Raw genomic sequence first — 13,881 nt, forward strand, 5'->3', positions numbered from 1 at the left:
TCATTTACGAGTTTCAAGTTTACATCTATAATCTATCTTACTATTTATCATCATTCATTAATACGACAAATACATGCTATAGTAAAAAGCCCAAATACCTTTTTTTATTCTCTAATGATATTGGTTATGTATTTTTGTTTTATTATAACTATTGAGTTAGTAATTAGCATTTCGAGATATTACAATGAATCCAATTGTGTGGAGCTAAAAAAATAAATGTCAAAGTTGGTATAAAATCCTATAATTGATATTGATATGTATAAAGGGTAAATGAGTAGGAATCTCAGGTCCCATATACAGAATAGGTACCCTAGTCATTACCGCATAGACTATAGCCCGGTGACTCCCCAGAGAAATAAGCGGGGGGAATCTGCTTAGCAAGGATTCGATCCGCGCCTTTTAGCTGCCTAAAACACTTTGTTAGGGGGAGATACCACCGGGGTTTCACCCCATTGGTTGATATTGATATGTATATGTATGTGTATATACATATCTCCTAGTAGTATTAATACTTTTGAACCATACTCGCGTTATCTTAAATTTTTTGAGTTAGCATAGATAAAATCTAGATTAGAGGTGTACCCATACAACGACATTAAATATATTATGGAAGAACCCGTTATTAATATGGTGGTAAAAATCAGGAAACAGTTACCTGTTGAGCTTGTTCCATATGCCGAGATTTTGTTAGTTAATTACTGGTTGGATTATTGAAGTTCATATATATTCTCCTTAGAGGTACAACTAAGATTAGAGCTTAGAGCATTCCACATATCGGCAACCCTCTCATCATGGTTTTAGATTTTAGCAATTAAGTGTTTTTACATAGATGTTTGAAACAATTGATACTGTAAATCGCCACATATTATAAACATGGAGATCAAAAGAATCTGATAAAATATAATTGAACTTCAAATCCTAGAAACTATATGGTACAAGTTAGAAATGAACTCTAAGATGACTACACATTCATGCTTACATAGAAAATAAACTTTAACGTCCACCCAAAGTAGTCATAGTAACTTCATTAACTGTACTTGCATCGCTCGCGGCTGTGTCAAACTTTTTTGGATAACTTTCCCGACAAAATCCTGGCTCTTTAGGTTCCGGTAGCTCCATGTTATCATAGCTTAACATGGCATATACTGTTGACATTTTTGGTCGATCTTCTGGATATTGTTGAACACATAAAAGTGCAACATGGATGCATCTTATAATTTGTTCTTCAAGTGACGTCTCATGTATGGTTGGGTCTAGTATCTCTAATGGCTCATTTCGGTTCCAAAGCATCCATGTCTGAGGCAATCATACCATCCAATACTTAATAAGCACAATTGAAATTTGCTTAAATTATAAGATATAGGTCTTGTATATTAATTGATCAAGTCAATATTTTTTTATATATCTGTACAAGTTTAAATATGGACTGCTATTGTTGATGCGGTTTGATAACAATACATGTTTCTAAAGTTGTGAATATTTAAAAGTGGGCATTTATTATCCAAAGATGAAGTATAACAAATTACTCCGTACTGTATATTATTCACCGCTACCATCATGGCATTGCAATTTATATATGGAACAACATATTAATATGACTGTCTACTGTCTACAGTATTTTTTGTATCTAAAAGTATACATTTCCTTTTACTCTGTTTACAGCTGGTCTATGTTTTAAATACCACAAACGTCACATCTTGTACATCTTTTCTGCTAGACGAAAATATGACAGTTTGGTGTACAAAGCCCATGCTGAAAATTTAAGTACCTAGGACGAGCGGGGAAACATAGGTGTCTGACCACTACTGAACTCATAAACAACGTTTCCAAATTTTATGACCCTAAAAGAATGGGTCCGGAATAGGGTCGGTTTTTGCCCCATCCTTTGTTGGTATAAAACATACTAACCAGATTTTTTGTTTTCTTACACCCTAAATGCCACAAAAGAATTCACTTATTACAATACGTTAACAATGGGTTATGTGGATATGTGCTCTTAAAGTAAAATGCTTGTGAACCATAGTCAAAGAATGGACTAATTTAACTTATTACTAGAACGAAAGCCCATTTTGATACTAGTCAGAGAAGCCCATTTTGACCAGTTCTACTTATCATTTATCACTAAAACTTTTAGTAAAAAGAAGCCCATTTTTTGACCACTAGTCAGAAAAGCCCATTTTGACCAAAAAAAAAGTGTTTAAGCTCCACTCATTGACCTTTTTGACTCTTTGTTCAATCCATCTCATTTGCCTATTTTCCCACTTCTAGCTATAACTCTATAAGTATATTGATAGCAATTCGAGTAGAAATAGCTTACATATATGCAGATAAAAGTTGTTTATGGAACTTACGTGTCCTAAAAGGTTAAGGTCATGATCAGGATGATGAAATGCCCAATTCTTCTGACTGCTTATAATTTCCAAAACTATAACACCGAAGCTGTACACATCTGATTTCACTGAATAGTGACCATTCATTGCATATTCTGGAGACATATAGCCGCTGTATCCAAAGAACAAGTTATTCGACATAAAGGCATGCTAAACTTAGAGCTGAAGCTCAAGTGTTTATAGCCTCTAATATTGTGCAAATTAAAAAAATCGTGGATTATTTAAGATAATACAGTATATACTTTGTTGTATTATGTTCAAGTATTAACTAATTGTGAGCATATTGGCGAGTAGAGAGAGATTAACTTTTTGATATGTAAGTAAGGTAACTTACTATGTCCCTATTATTCTTTTGGTCATATCTTGTATTTGTCCGGTACCAAATATGCGAGCGATGCCAAAGTCTGAAATTTTTGGGTTCAACTCGCTATCTAGTAATATGTTACTGGTTTTGAGATCTCTGTGAATGATTCTCAACCTCGAGTCCTGATGAAGATAGAGTAAACCTCGTGCAATACCCTTAATGATGTGGTAGCGCTTTTTCCATGTCAGTTGTTTTCTTGCAGGTTTATCTGCACAAGCTAAGAGTCAATACAGAGCGATTTTCTCAAATAGAAAGAATACATTTACATTTGTGAAACTGCATTGGAGAAGATGATTGATGAATCAACATCCCTACAGCTTGGGACAGCTCCCCAGAAAAAATAGCAAGCCAATTAAAGAAACAGTATGCATTTTGCAAATGATTTAAATCAACTTTGAAAAATGATCAATAATTTTAGTCTCACTGAGGAAACTGTATTGCAAGATTAATATATGGGCCGGAAGAAAATTATACTTAGTGAGTAAATATGGTATTAAATATATTTATAAACTATGTTAAATCTTTGCAAAGTACTTTTGTTTCAAGGATGATCATTGTTTTTTTGTCAACTTAGACAGTAAGACTCCATAGCTTATTGGATATGCATAGTTATATGAAGAAATGATCAAAGACAACAACGATAACAATACCCAATCTCGTCAAAGGCGAGGTATGGGAGGGGTGAGATGTAAACAGTCATGCATTTACCCGGGGATAAAGAGACTGCTTCCAAGAAGACCTCTAGCTAAAGTGTGTGTCAAAAAAATAAGTGTCATGCTCATGCAATAGAAAAACTTACCATATATAAAATTGTTTAAGCTTTTATTAGGCAAATACTCGTACACTAGCATTGTTTCATCCCTTTCAATGCAGCAACCTAACAGCTTGACAAGGTTACGATGTTGCAACTTTGCAATCAAAAGAATCTCATTCTTCAGTTCTTCAACACCTTGTGTCGACTTCTCTACTAGCCTCTTAACTGCTATCGCTTGTCCATTAGCTAGTTCACCCTGTAGCATAACAAAGTGACAAAATTATTAAACAACGAACATATGATGTATATATCATACAAAATACATCTGAAAGGAGCACCTTAACTTAATCCTTTCATGTAAAATATGTAGAAAGGGTACAAAAGAATCAAGTAGAAAGGTTAAAAAAGGGCCCATAGCAGTTGATATAGTAGATTTTTATATTCGGATCTCGAATGGGCTGCAAATTAAAATAAGAGAGTTGATTATCCAAATTTAAAATGGTTTCATTCAATAATACAAATTAGTATTGTTCTTTTCTTTGTCTTCTCTCTTTGTCCCAATCTTAATCAAGAATCATTTGTTTGGTGCAATACCTTAATGCCGCCACATTATCTAATTGATTCGTTTAAGGTAATAAAAAAGACTCGCGACCCAATACTATTTGACATGTTTTGCATACTTAAATGTTTTGATCCATTACCCAACCCATACATTTTAACAGTCATGGTAAAATGTTTCTTTCCAGATCTCAGTTACTGCTGCCAAACACTTATGCAGAGAGCATTTTCGGAATCTATTCGTTTATACAGCAGTAAAAACAAGTGCCACATGATTTTTACCTTATACACTGAACCAAAGCCTCCTTGTCCGATTTTGTTTCTTTCAGAAAAGTTGTTACAGGCAAGAGAAACAGTATCAAAATCATAAAGAGGCAACTGAAATCCTGAATCTTGATTATCTTCTACATATGGAAGACTCCCACTTAATTGGGCTGTCAAAAAAATGGCATAAACATGAGGTATAATATTGTAAACAATGAAATAAAAGAAAACCAACAACTTTTTGTATGAATCCTTCAGCAAATTAAATCTATCACAGCAGAACTTAATTTGGTGCTACCTTTAGAGCTATGACGAATATGGTCTTTCCTTCTATTCCGGATCACCCACATGGCATACCAAGCAGCACCAGCACATAGAAGTAGTATTCCGGTAACTAGTACAACAGTTACTATCTTAACTGTTTTTCGTTTCCTCTTAGCACGAGAAATAGATTCTGCAAATTTCAATAAACCAATGCAATGTGATCTACATCTAATGAAAATCGGTGAATGGAAAATCTGTGGGTGTATAGCATTTTAATGAGAAACTGAAGATAACCTACTTAATTCATCGTGTGCCATTCGTATATAGATTGGTGCTGCACCACTAGGAAAATTCTTCATATCAAATAAATCACCCATCCAGACAACGCATCGAGTTCCATTCCCATAAATATTAACATTAGCATAAGCCATACAGCTACAATTTTTCAAACATTTCTCTTCACATTCATGATTTGTGTAATGTTCCCAAACAATTGGATTATCAGGAAACTTCAACGCATCGAATTTCACAAATCCATCTCCATGACCACAGTTCAGTTCTGCTTTTCTTTTACAACCACCAGAATAACTAAATAGACCCCAATCACGAGGGGACTCGGGTATAAACCCACTCATACATTTGCAAATACTTAATGAATAGCAGATCCCATAACGCCCACATTTGGCATAGTTATCGCACGGATCACTGTTGAATGTTACTAGCAGGTTCCATTCTTTACTGCTGCCAACTCTCCAAGTATAATACTGAAATAAACCTGAAGGTGAAATCACAAATCTAGACAAAATAGACTCATCCAATATATCATATTTAAAGTAAAACTCGCCGGATGTGAAGATAACCGTAGTCTGGAACAATGGATTTGCTGTCAAAGCAGTGATACCGCTAAACGAGCTCCCATCATACGGGCCCCATCTAAATAACTTTTTTGAACCACTTTGTAGAACCAACTGCGGTGCTTCTGGTGGTCCCATGTTAAACGAATACTCACCGTCTGAAGGATCTTCACTGCTCTTCCAAGACGTAAGAAACCTCTGCAATCCAGTATCTAAATTCCAACCCAGCTTCCAGTCTGGCAAAAGCGTATCAGTAGGAATATCAAAACTTTGCCAAACGACCGTTCTGTTCCCTCCATCATCTCTAATTACAAGATTACCCGAATCTAGTAACTGCAGAACAGGTGTGAAACTACCATTAGTGGGTACTTTATCGGTCAACCAAACAGTACCCAATGAACGGTTGTAAAGATATAAAACTCCATTTTCGTTTAAAGCTAGTTGTCCAAACGAATCACGAATTGGGTTGTTTCTGTTTGCCACCCAAACGACCGTGAGAGGCAGATTATGATACCAAATTCCAAGATATAAACCATTTGACGAACCATTACCAGGAGTAAAGAAACCAAACTCAAATCTTTGGTTTGGGGAAATCAAGGTGAAGCCAACAACAAAATTTTCTTTCGGTTTCAAGGTGTCAGTCGAAAGAGTTGTTTGTAAGTTTAAAGAAATGAATAAACATAGTAGTATAACAAGCAACAAATTGGTCATTTTTCGCAAAATTGAAATTATATTGTAAACATCTCTTCAAATATTCTGTTACTAGGAGAGGTAGCCAATGATACTATATGTGCCTAACATAGACAACACATCATTCAAAAATAACTTTATTGACTGTACATTAACAAACAACTAAGACATTTCATTACCATATTTGATTATTATATTATCCATGAGTGAGCTTTATACGTAGCCTACGGTCAACTAGTATGGATTGAAGACTTTTTTTAGTCACATTTTAACATAATATATACCATGTGATGTATAGCATATCTAAAACCTTGCTATCGAATTGATTTTATGGTAATAAAATCTGATCCTAACGATATATAAAAAGTTTGTCACATTTTAAATCCACTTTTTTGCCTTACAATATGTCTAAATCGAGAAATATTGAATGCTAGAGTTAAAAATGCTAGTGATCTGCTCTAAATATTCCCTCTATTTACACAAAAAAAAAAAAGTATCTATTTCCTAGAATATTAAAACAGACAACCATGTGGGCAGCTAAATAAGTGTCGATCAGTTTCCCGCTCGTCTTAACCAATAAGATGATACCGGTAAATACGTTAGTTCTAATATTTTACCGAAATATCACGCATAGTAAAAGAAAACTTATTACCACAAAAAATATTACTCGTATGTTTAATTCTTGTAATACGCCTGTTTGTGCTGAACACTTAATCACGAATATTAGATTTAATAATAATAATAATGCCACATGAAAGAAAAGAACAAAGTGGTCCTGAATCTAGAACAAGGGTACAGCAGTCTTTTAGAATATTATTTTTAAATTGATGGCAGCCATATGGTTATAATTTCAATCTAGAACAAGGGTACAGCAGTCTTTTAGAATGATACTTTTAATCGGTTCACACGAGGTTGAGGCGTTGAGCCACGTCAGCCATAGGCAATGGCAATACAATATGAACCCAATTCTAGTACCCAACTCATGGGCTCCATCTGAACTGATTGGAAGCTGTAAAGTTTGAGAAGGGTCGTTACAGAATAGTTGGCCAAAGTGAAAAGCATCATATATGTCAATAAGTCAATAACTATATTCAACATTTTCTTAGTGTCTCCTTTTTTATTCATATATATTCTGATTTTAATATGACAAGTTGGGTTTGATCAACTAGCAAACCACTTTTCGCTGAGAGGGAGTTAAAGGGTTCAATCTTCACCGATGGGAGGGTGCAGAGATCCTATCGAAAGCATCCCTTCTACCTTTTAGTATCTCCCCTATAATTGAATACTCAAAGTTTTACATTATGCACTTTAGATAGAAAAGTGTTTTTCATGAAAGGTTGTGTCATATTTTGATTACAAATTGCAATAAAATAATGAGAAAAAATCATCTATACAACCTAAAATCATCAGGTCTCAGGTTCGATACTTTCGGGCGTGAAATTTACAGGCTTTAGGTTTTCTGGGCCTTCGTGGAACATTTATCGGGTAGGGCGGGCAGGAGAGAGGAAAACGGGTCTTAGGTCCACGGTAACCAGTCTGGATACCAGTGGTTCGGCCCTTGCTGTTCTAAAAATATATATATATATACCAAAATTATTTTTTTAGAAAAAATAGTTTTCAAAAAGAAAAAAAAACACAAAATCGCAACACTGCAAAGAGGTGTTGCATTTCCGGGCAAATTCCAGGATTCAATATGTTGAGATAGTTTAAGAATATGAGTAAAAAAAATATAACTTACGTCAATTAAAAAAATAATAATACATTTAAACTCGGGCTTCTTTACCAGACATATAGTCCTACATAACTAATGAAATATTCAACCCATAGTTGTAAAACTAGACCGGATCGGTCGAGAAAATCAGGATTGTATTGAGGATCAGCGGTCTCAAAAGACAAGTCGGACTATAAATCGGTCAACGGCTCAGAATCAGTCAATCATATCAACTTTGGTAAAACTCAGCCAACTTGATCAAAAATCGGTTGACTCAAGTCAACTTTGGTCCACTTGAAAATTTCCTATTATGAACTTTTAAAATAATCCTTGATTGGTTTAGGTTTATGTTAATTCTTTGAATGTTGAAGTAGTATTGTGTTAATGTTCCTAAATAATTATGTTTAAGTTTGAAGTTCTTACATATAATTTCATATATTATTATTTTATATATATATATATAAACCCAATTCGATCCTGAGTTTCCAAAATATCCTGACTCCTTACTTCGTCGATCCGATCATGAGTCACTAGTTTCACAACCTTGAATTTTAACCTTCTGTTCAGGAAGTCAGCTAGAACGTGTGTCATTTTTGAAATATCAGAAAATTTGCTTGATTTTAAATAAAAGGTTGAGATAAGCCTGACAATATCGAGCTGAATACAAGTTCGTTTGGGCTCGTTAGTTTTCCTAAATGAGAGGCATCAATAATTGGCACATATTTAGTATAAATGTTATAGATAATATGTTTCTCTGTCCTCTTCGCTTGACCAAACGATGGCAAACTGATGAGGAAATCGAAGAAGTCGTCCCAACAATGTCTAACGTGAAGAGCCAACCCATGAGGCAACTGACGAGCCGTTAGCATAGGCCTAAGTACCCATTTTGTTGCTAAACAACCTAATCATCATATATATTGTGGAGCAGATATTATGCACATTCTCAAATAATTTAAATAATTCCTTCAAAATTTGAATAGATATGCACATTCTCAAATAATTTTCCAGTTCACACAACTAACACATACAAAATTTGAATAATTCCTTCAAAATGATGAAGTTTTAAATTTCCTGATATAGAGACAAATTAAATTGCATAGCTATTATATGTACAACAAGCGATTATTCAATTTCAAATGCCTGAGTTGACATGTATGATTCTTCTTGGTGCACCATCACTCATGGCCTTTAAGAAAAAAAGAAACCGAAAAACATCATAAATCTAAGTTTCTGATATCGGTCCATCAAACAACACAAAAATTTATGGACAATACTTTCTTTTACTTTTGATCATGAATCATTACCTCCCCGATACTTCAGTAATTGTAACATCATTCGATGAGATATTGATTTCACGACCTTCCATGATCAAGTCCATTTCTACTGAACTCAATGATGTGAAATCGTTTTCACTGGGTTGAGGAAGGCTTGTATTTTCGCCCTCTAACATGAAAACCACTGATGACATAGTTGGTCTTTGAACTGCAGATGATTGTACACATAACATTGCTACATGGATGCATTGGAGTGCTTCATTTCTGTTACACGAATCTAAAATTGTTGGGTCAATCAATTGATCAGGATTCCCCTCCTTCCATAGCTTCCATGCCTGAATATATAACAAATTTCTAAGCAACTTTACAAAAAAAAAAAGTACCAAAAAGACTAGTGGTAAAATGGGAGATTGAAATGGGTCAGGTAAGCAGTATTCTCAAAATAGTTTGGCTGGAGCTGCCAAACCATACATACTTGTTTAATTTCTTATAACACTAATGATGTAAGTATAACTAGTATACTATTGCAAAAATAATACGATACTTTTAATAAAATGATTTAGGAGGTTACAGTTTCACTTACAACATGTACCCGTATCCCTTTTTGCTGATTTGATGTATTCTATTCATCTGAGTTATTTGGGGAAAATATCAACTTGAAACTTACCCGTTTACCCATCAAATGGTTGATATCCCTACACCCAACTAGGAAAGAAAGAGTGAACTTACATGTCGAATTAAATTCGTGGAATCAGAAGACCGGAAACTATTATTTCTCTGGCCGCTAATGATTTCTAGAAGCAAAACGCCAAAGCTATATACATCGGACTTCACTGAAAACAGACCTTCCATTGCATACTCAGGGGACATATAACCACTGTAAGAATGGATAACAAACTTATTTACAGTCTATTCATCTGGAAAGCATAAATTCAAGAGGTGGCAGTTCAGGTTATGTTCTTGAACGGGTCAAATAAACATGTTAGGTCAAACTTAAATGAACAAATGGGTATAGTACGTTAAAACTAGGAATACATAAATCTCCTAAACCATTCTTTTTTGAGAGTAATATTACTGTGGAAATAATGTTACTTTTGTAATTATAAATTTTAAATGAACACGACCCAACCCATATTAAGTTTACCCATTTTGACTCGCTACTTGACCCACCACTTCCCCACCTCTTTCTGAAACCATAAAGACATAACAAAGAACTTACTAAGTTCCCACAACTCGATTTGTATTCGCTTCGTTTTGGTTTCCTCCAAAGATTCTAGCCATTCCAAAATCGGAAATCTTAGGGTTCATGTCTTCATCAAGCAAAATATTGCTAACTTTCAAATCACGATGAATAATTCTTAGCCTAGAATCCCGATGAAGATAAAGCAAACCTCTTGCAATCCCTTCTATGATATTGAATCGTGTTTTCCAATCTAATTCTCCTTTCTTTGTCGGGTCTTTTAACACATACACACAAACATTTCCAAAACAGAAAGTATCAGTATCGTAAATCAAATTGCCTATACTCCCATGAATTGTGAAAGAAACATACCAAAAAGAAACGTATCAAGGCTTTTATTAGGCATATATTCATAAACAAGCATTCTTTCTTCCCCTTCAGTGCAATAACCCAGTAATCTAACCAGATTTCTGTGCTGCAATTTTGCAATAAGAATCATCTCGTTCTGGAATTCCCCTAATCCTTGCCCCGATGATTTTGACAACCGTTTTACAGCAATCTGTTGCCCACTGGGCAAAATTCCCTGTAAAAGCAATATACTAAGTCAATTGTTTTTTCCAATTCAGTTTTGCATCCAATATGAAACAGGTTATTATTAGATAGTATATATAAATACAATTCCTTTCTGATAATAGTTCAAACTGAGATAATCTCAAGAAACGTTTGCTAAAATGAAGTGACTTTTCTGACTTTGAGTCGCAATAAGCACAAGTCGCAAATGTTACAAATTAGTTTTAAGTGAATCCAGCTCAACCTCAATCATAAAATTTCAAGAAATGTGCTTAATACATAAGAACAAACCTTATGAACAGGACCAAAACCGCCTTGCCCAAGCTTGTTCTTGTTTGCAAAACCCTCTGTGGCAACTTCTAATACACTTGAACTGAACAAAGGCACCGGTGCTCCCTCACAATCTTTCCCGTCATGCTCAAGTTGCTGTGACGTTTCCACCTGACTATCTTGGCCATATGACACCTCAAAAACTGATGGTGGATTCTTTGGTTTTCCACGACAGTCTAGAGAGCATATTGAATATAAGGAAATTAATAACTCAATGAAAAGGTTATGTGTCAGGATCAAAAGGAAATGAAACAACTTAAAACATGTGGTGTAAGAGTTTATCAATAACTTCTATTTCATTTCAGGTTAGATTACTATGACTGATCACTGTCAAGTACTTTCAGCCTATAAGACACATTAACCTGATATTGAACTTGTTTTATATCCAACTTGACAGATATAATAAGCTAAACACCACCAAATGGTCTAGTAGCAAGGAGGCCTGTTCCTGAGTAGAGGGTTATCGTGCCCTAGGCATATTTGGGGGTGACTACGCGTATGTAGTTTCCACCTGTGGTGGGTCGGGGTGAGTTTTCCTATCCAGTTTTCTAGGTGATAAGGGTTTCTCATCAAAAGGTTAAAATTAGGGATCTATTCTGCAAGGGGGGTCTCTAGTTTTATATAATTATCAGCATGTCGACCTGTTTATTATGGAAATTTTGGCCCCATACAAGCATACACTAAATCAAATAGTTTTATATAATTATCAGCATGTCGACGTGTTAACCATCGAAACTTTGGGCCCATACACCATATCAAGTAGTTTTATATAGTAACTTGCAGAGCAGAACTCACCTTTAAGTTTTGCCCGGAACCTCCACAGCAACAATGCAAGAACAAGAAGAACAACCGCACAGGTTACCGATACTGCAATAACTACACCCTTAGATGATTTACTTGTACTTCCTGAAACCGAAAACACACTTAGATCAGCATAACTCAAAACATAATCAGGGAAAAGGAATTTTTGATACAGCATAACACCAACCTAAATCTGAATTTGCCAGACGAATAAAAAGTGTTTCACCCCCTTCTTGGAATTCTTCGATGTCAACCAAATTACCACCCCAACTCAAGCACCCGGCCCCAATAAGGAAAGTATACGCATGACAAGAACAATTTCTTAAGCATCCATCTTCACAATCATTTCTTCCTCCATCCAAACGGTCAGCAAAATCCGGCAGTTTAACACCTGTTAGTTGCCTAAATCCATCACTAGTGGCACCACTAGAATTACATATCAATTGAGTCCTTCTAACACACCCGCCAGACCAATTTCCTCTATCCCACTCTTCTCTAGAACTCGGATCAAATCCTTCCATACAACTACAAGTAGCTCGAGAATTACTCATTCTACAAATCCCATTATTGCCACATTTGCTATATTCATCACAACCAATACTAGGAAGAGAAAACGCCACATTCCATTGCGATGTTTGAGCATTCCATATTAGTTGTTGTACAGCACCGTCCCATTGGACCATAAATCTCATCAAAACTGATGTGTTTTGATTGGTGAAAATGAAATACATAAGTCCACTAGTACCTACAGTAACCAAATCGAATCCAAAACCAAACAAAGATCTCATCTGCGGAATTCCAATGAATATCTGATTATTCCATTGGCCCGATCTCCATATGCTTCGGTTTACTGTCTCATCCCATAGCACAATTTGAGGTGAACCTTGAGGATCAACCCCCATAGAATAATTCCCTCTAGACGGGTCATTAGCCGTCCTCCATGACACAAAAGGACGACGAATTCCATCTGTAATATTCAAATATATTCTCAAATTTGGTAAATAAGTATCTGTTGGATGATCACAACTTCTCCAAATAGCATTTAACTCATCATCAATATTGTCAACAGTTGAAAGAACAAGATTTCCAGTATCCATAAGCCTAACAGTTAAACTCTGATTACTTGCAACAGAAGAACTATTACTTGTCCAATAAACTAACCCATTTCTATCCGAAATAACCAAACTTCCATTAATACCAATACCGAATTCACTCGAATTACTAAAAACAGGATTGTCTCTATTAGCTATCCATGCCACAGTTCTGTTTTCATGACCATAATACCAAATCCCAACATATCTAGCATTCGGGTTCCCTGCAGGACTAAAGAACCCGAGCTCGAATACTTGTTGAGGTGAAACAAGTGTGTCGCCGTCTCGGATTACTTGGCCTTGATTGATCCTACTGTTATTTATTTGTGTGAAAACAAGTAGACAGTTAAGAAGAAACAAGTATAATATAAAATGAAGATTTATAAGTTTTTTGTGACCAAAAACACCCATGTCAAAGAAATATAAATGCAAAGAAGCTTGATGGGTTTCAGCTAAACATGGAGAGAAGGTTTTTTTACAAGTGTATGGAAAAGTGTAGGATTTTTTTTAATTTTTGTGTTTTTGTATCCATTGATATTTGTTGGATTTTGAATGGTGGGGAGGTTGGAATAATTGACTAGAATTTTGCATCATAATGCCACTACACCATACCAAATGCCATCCATTGAGAATCTTTTCCCCACACAAAAAGTTATATGTATACATTAAAGAAAGAAAAAGAAAGATCCAACTAAACTCATAGATTATTATTCTAAGTATTTAACAAAACACTAGTAACTCATATAGTTGTTTTTTTAATCAGCTAATCTTAATCTATAGTTTTTC

The 13,881-nt window shown here is 35.0% G+C and overlaps 1 protein-coding gene across 1 annotated transcript; it reads right to left on the bottom strand.

The window, feature by feature from the left end:
• Positions 1-846: 846 nt before the first annotated feature.
• On the bottom strand, positions 847-13,583 carry LOC122583231. The gene is made up of 14 exons (XM_043755655.1): positions 12,192-13,583; positions 11,999-12,109; positions 11,165-11,379; positions 10,676-10,886; positions 10,343-10,580; positions 9,853-10,000; positions 9,154-9,458; positions 4,893-6,193; positions 4,629-4,784; positions 4,349-4,500; positions 3,554-3,764; positions 2,725-2,962; positions 2,352-2,502; positions 847-1,296 (listed from the first exon to the last, which is right to left on the bottom strand). Exons 1-14 carry the CDS (start codon positions 13,504-13,506, stop codon positions 994-996), a joined length of 5,055 nt encoding a protein of 1,684 aa, XP_043611590.1. The 5' UTR covers positions 13,507-13,583; the 3' UTR covers positions 847-993.
• Positions 13,584-13,881: the final 298 nt, after the last annotated feature.

Source organism: Erigeron canadensis, chromosome 9 (genome assembly GCF_010389155.1).
Source record: "Erigeron canadensis isolate Cc75 chromosome 9, C_canadensis_v1, whole genome shotgun sequence".
Classification (NCBI taxonomy): Eukaryota; Viridiplantae; Streptophyta; class Magnoliopsida; order Asterales; family Asteraceae; genus Erigeron; species Erigeron canadensis.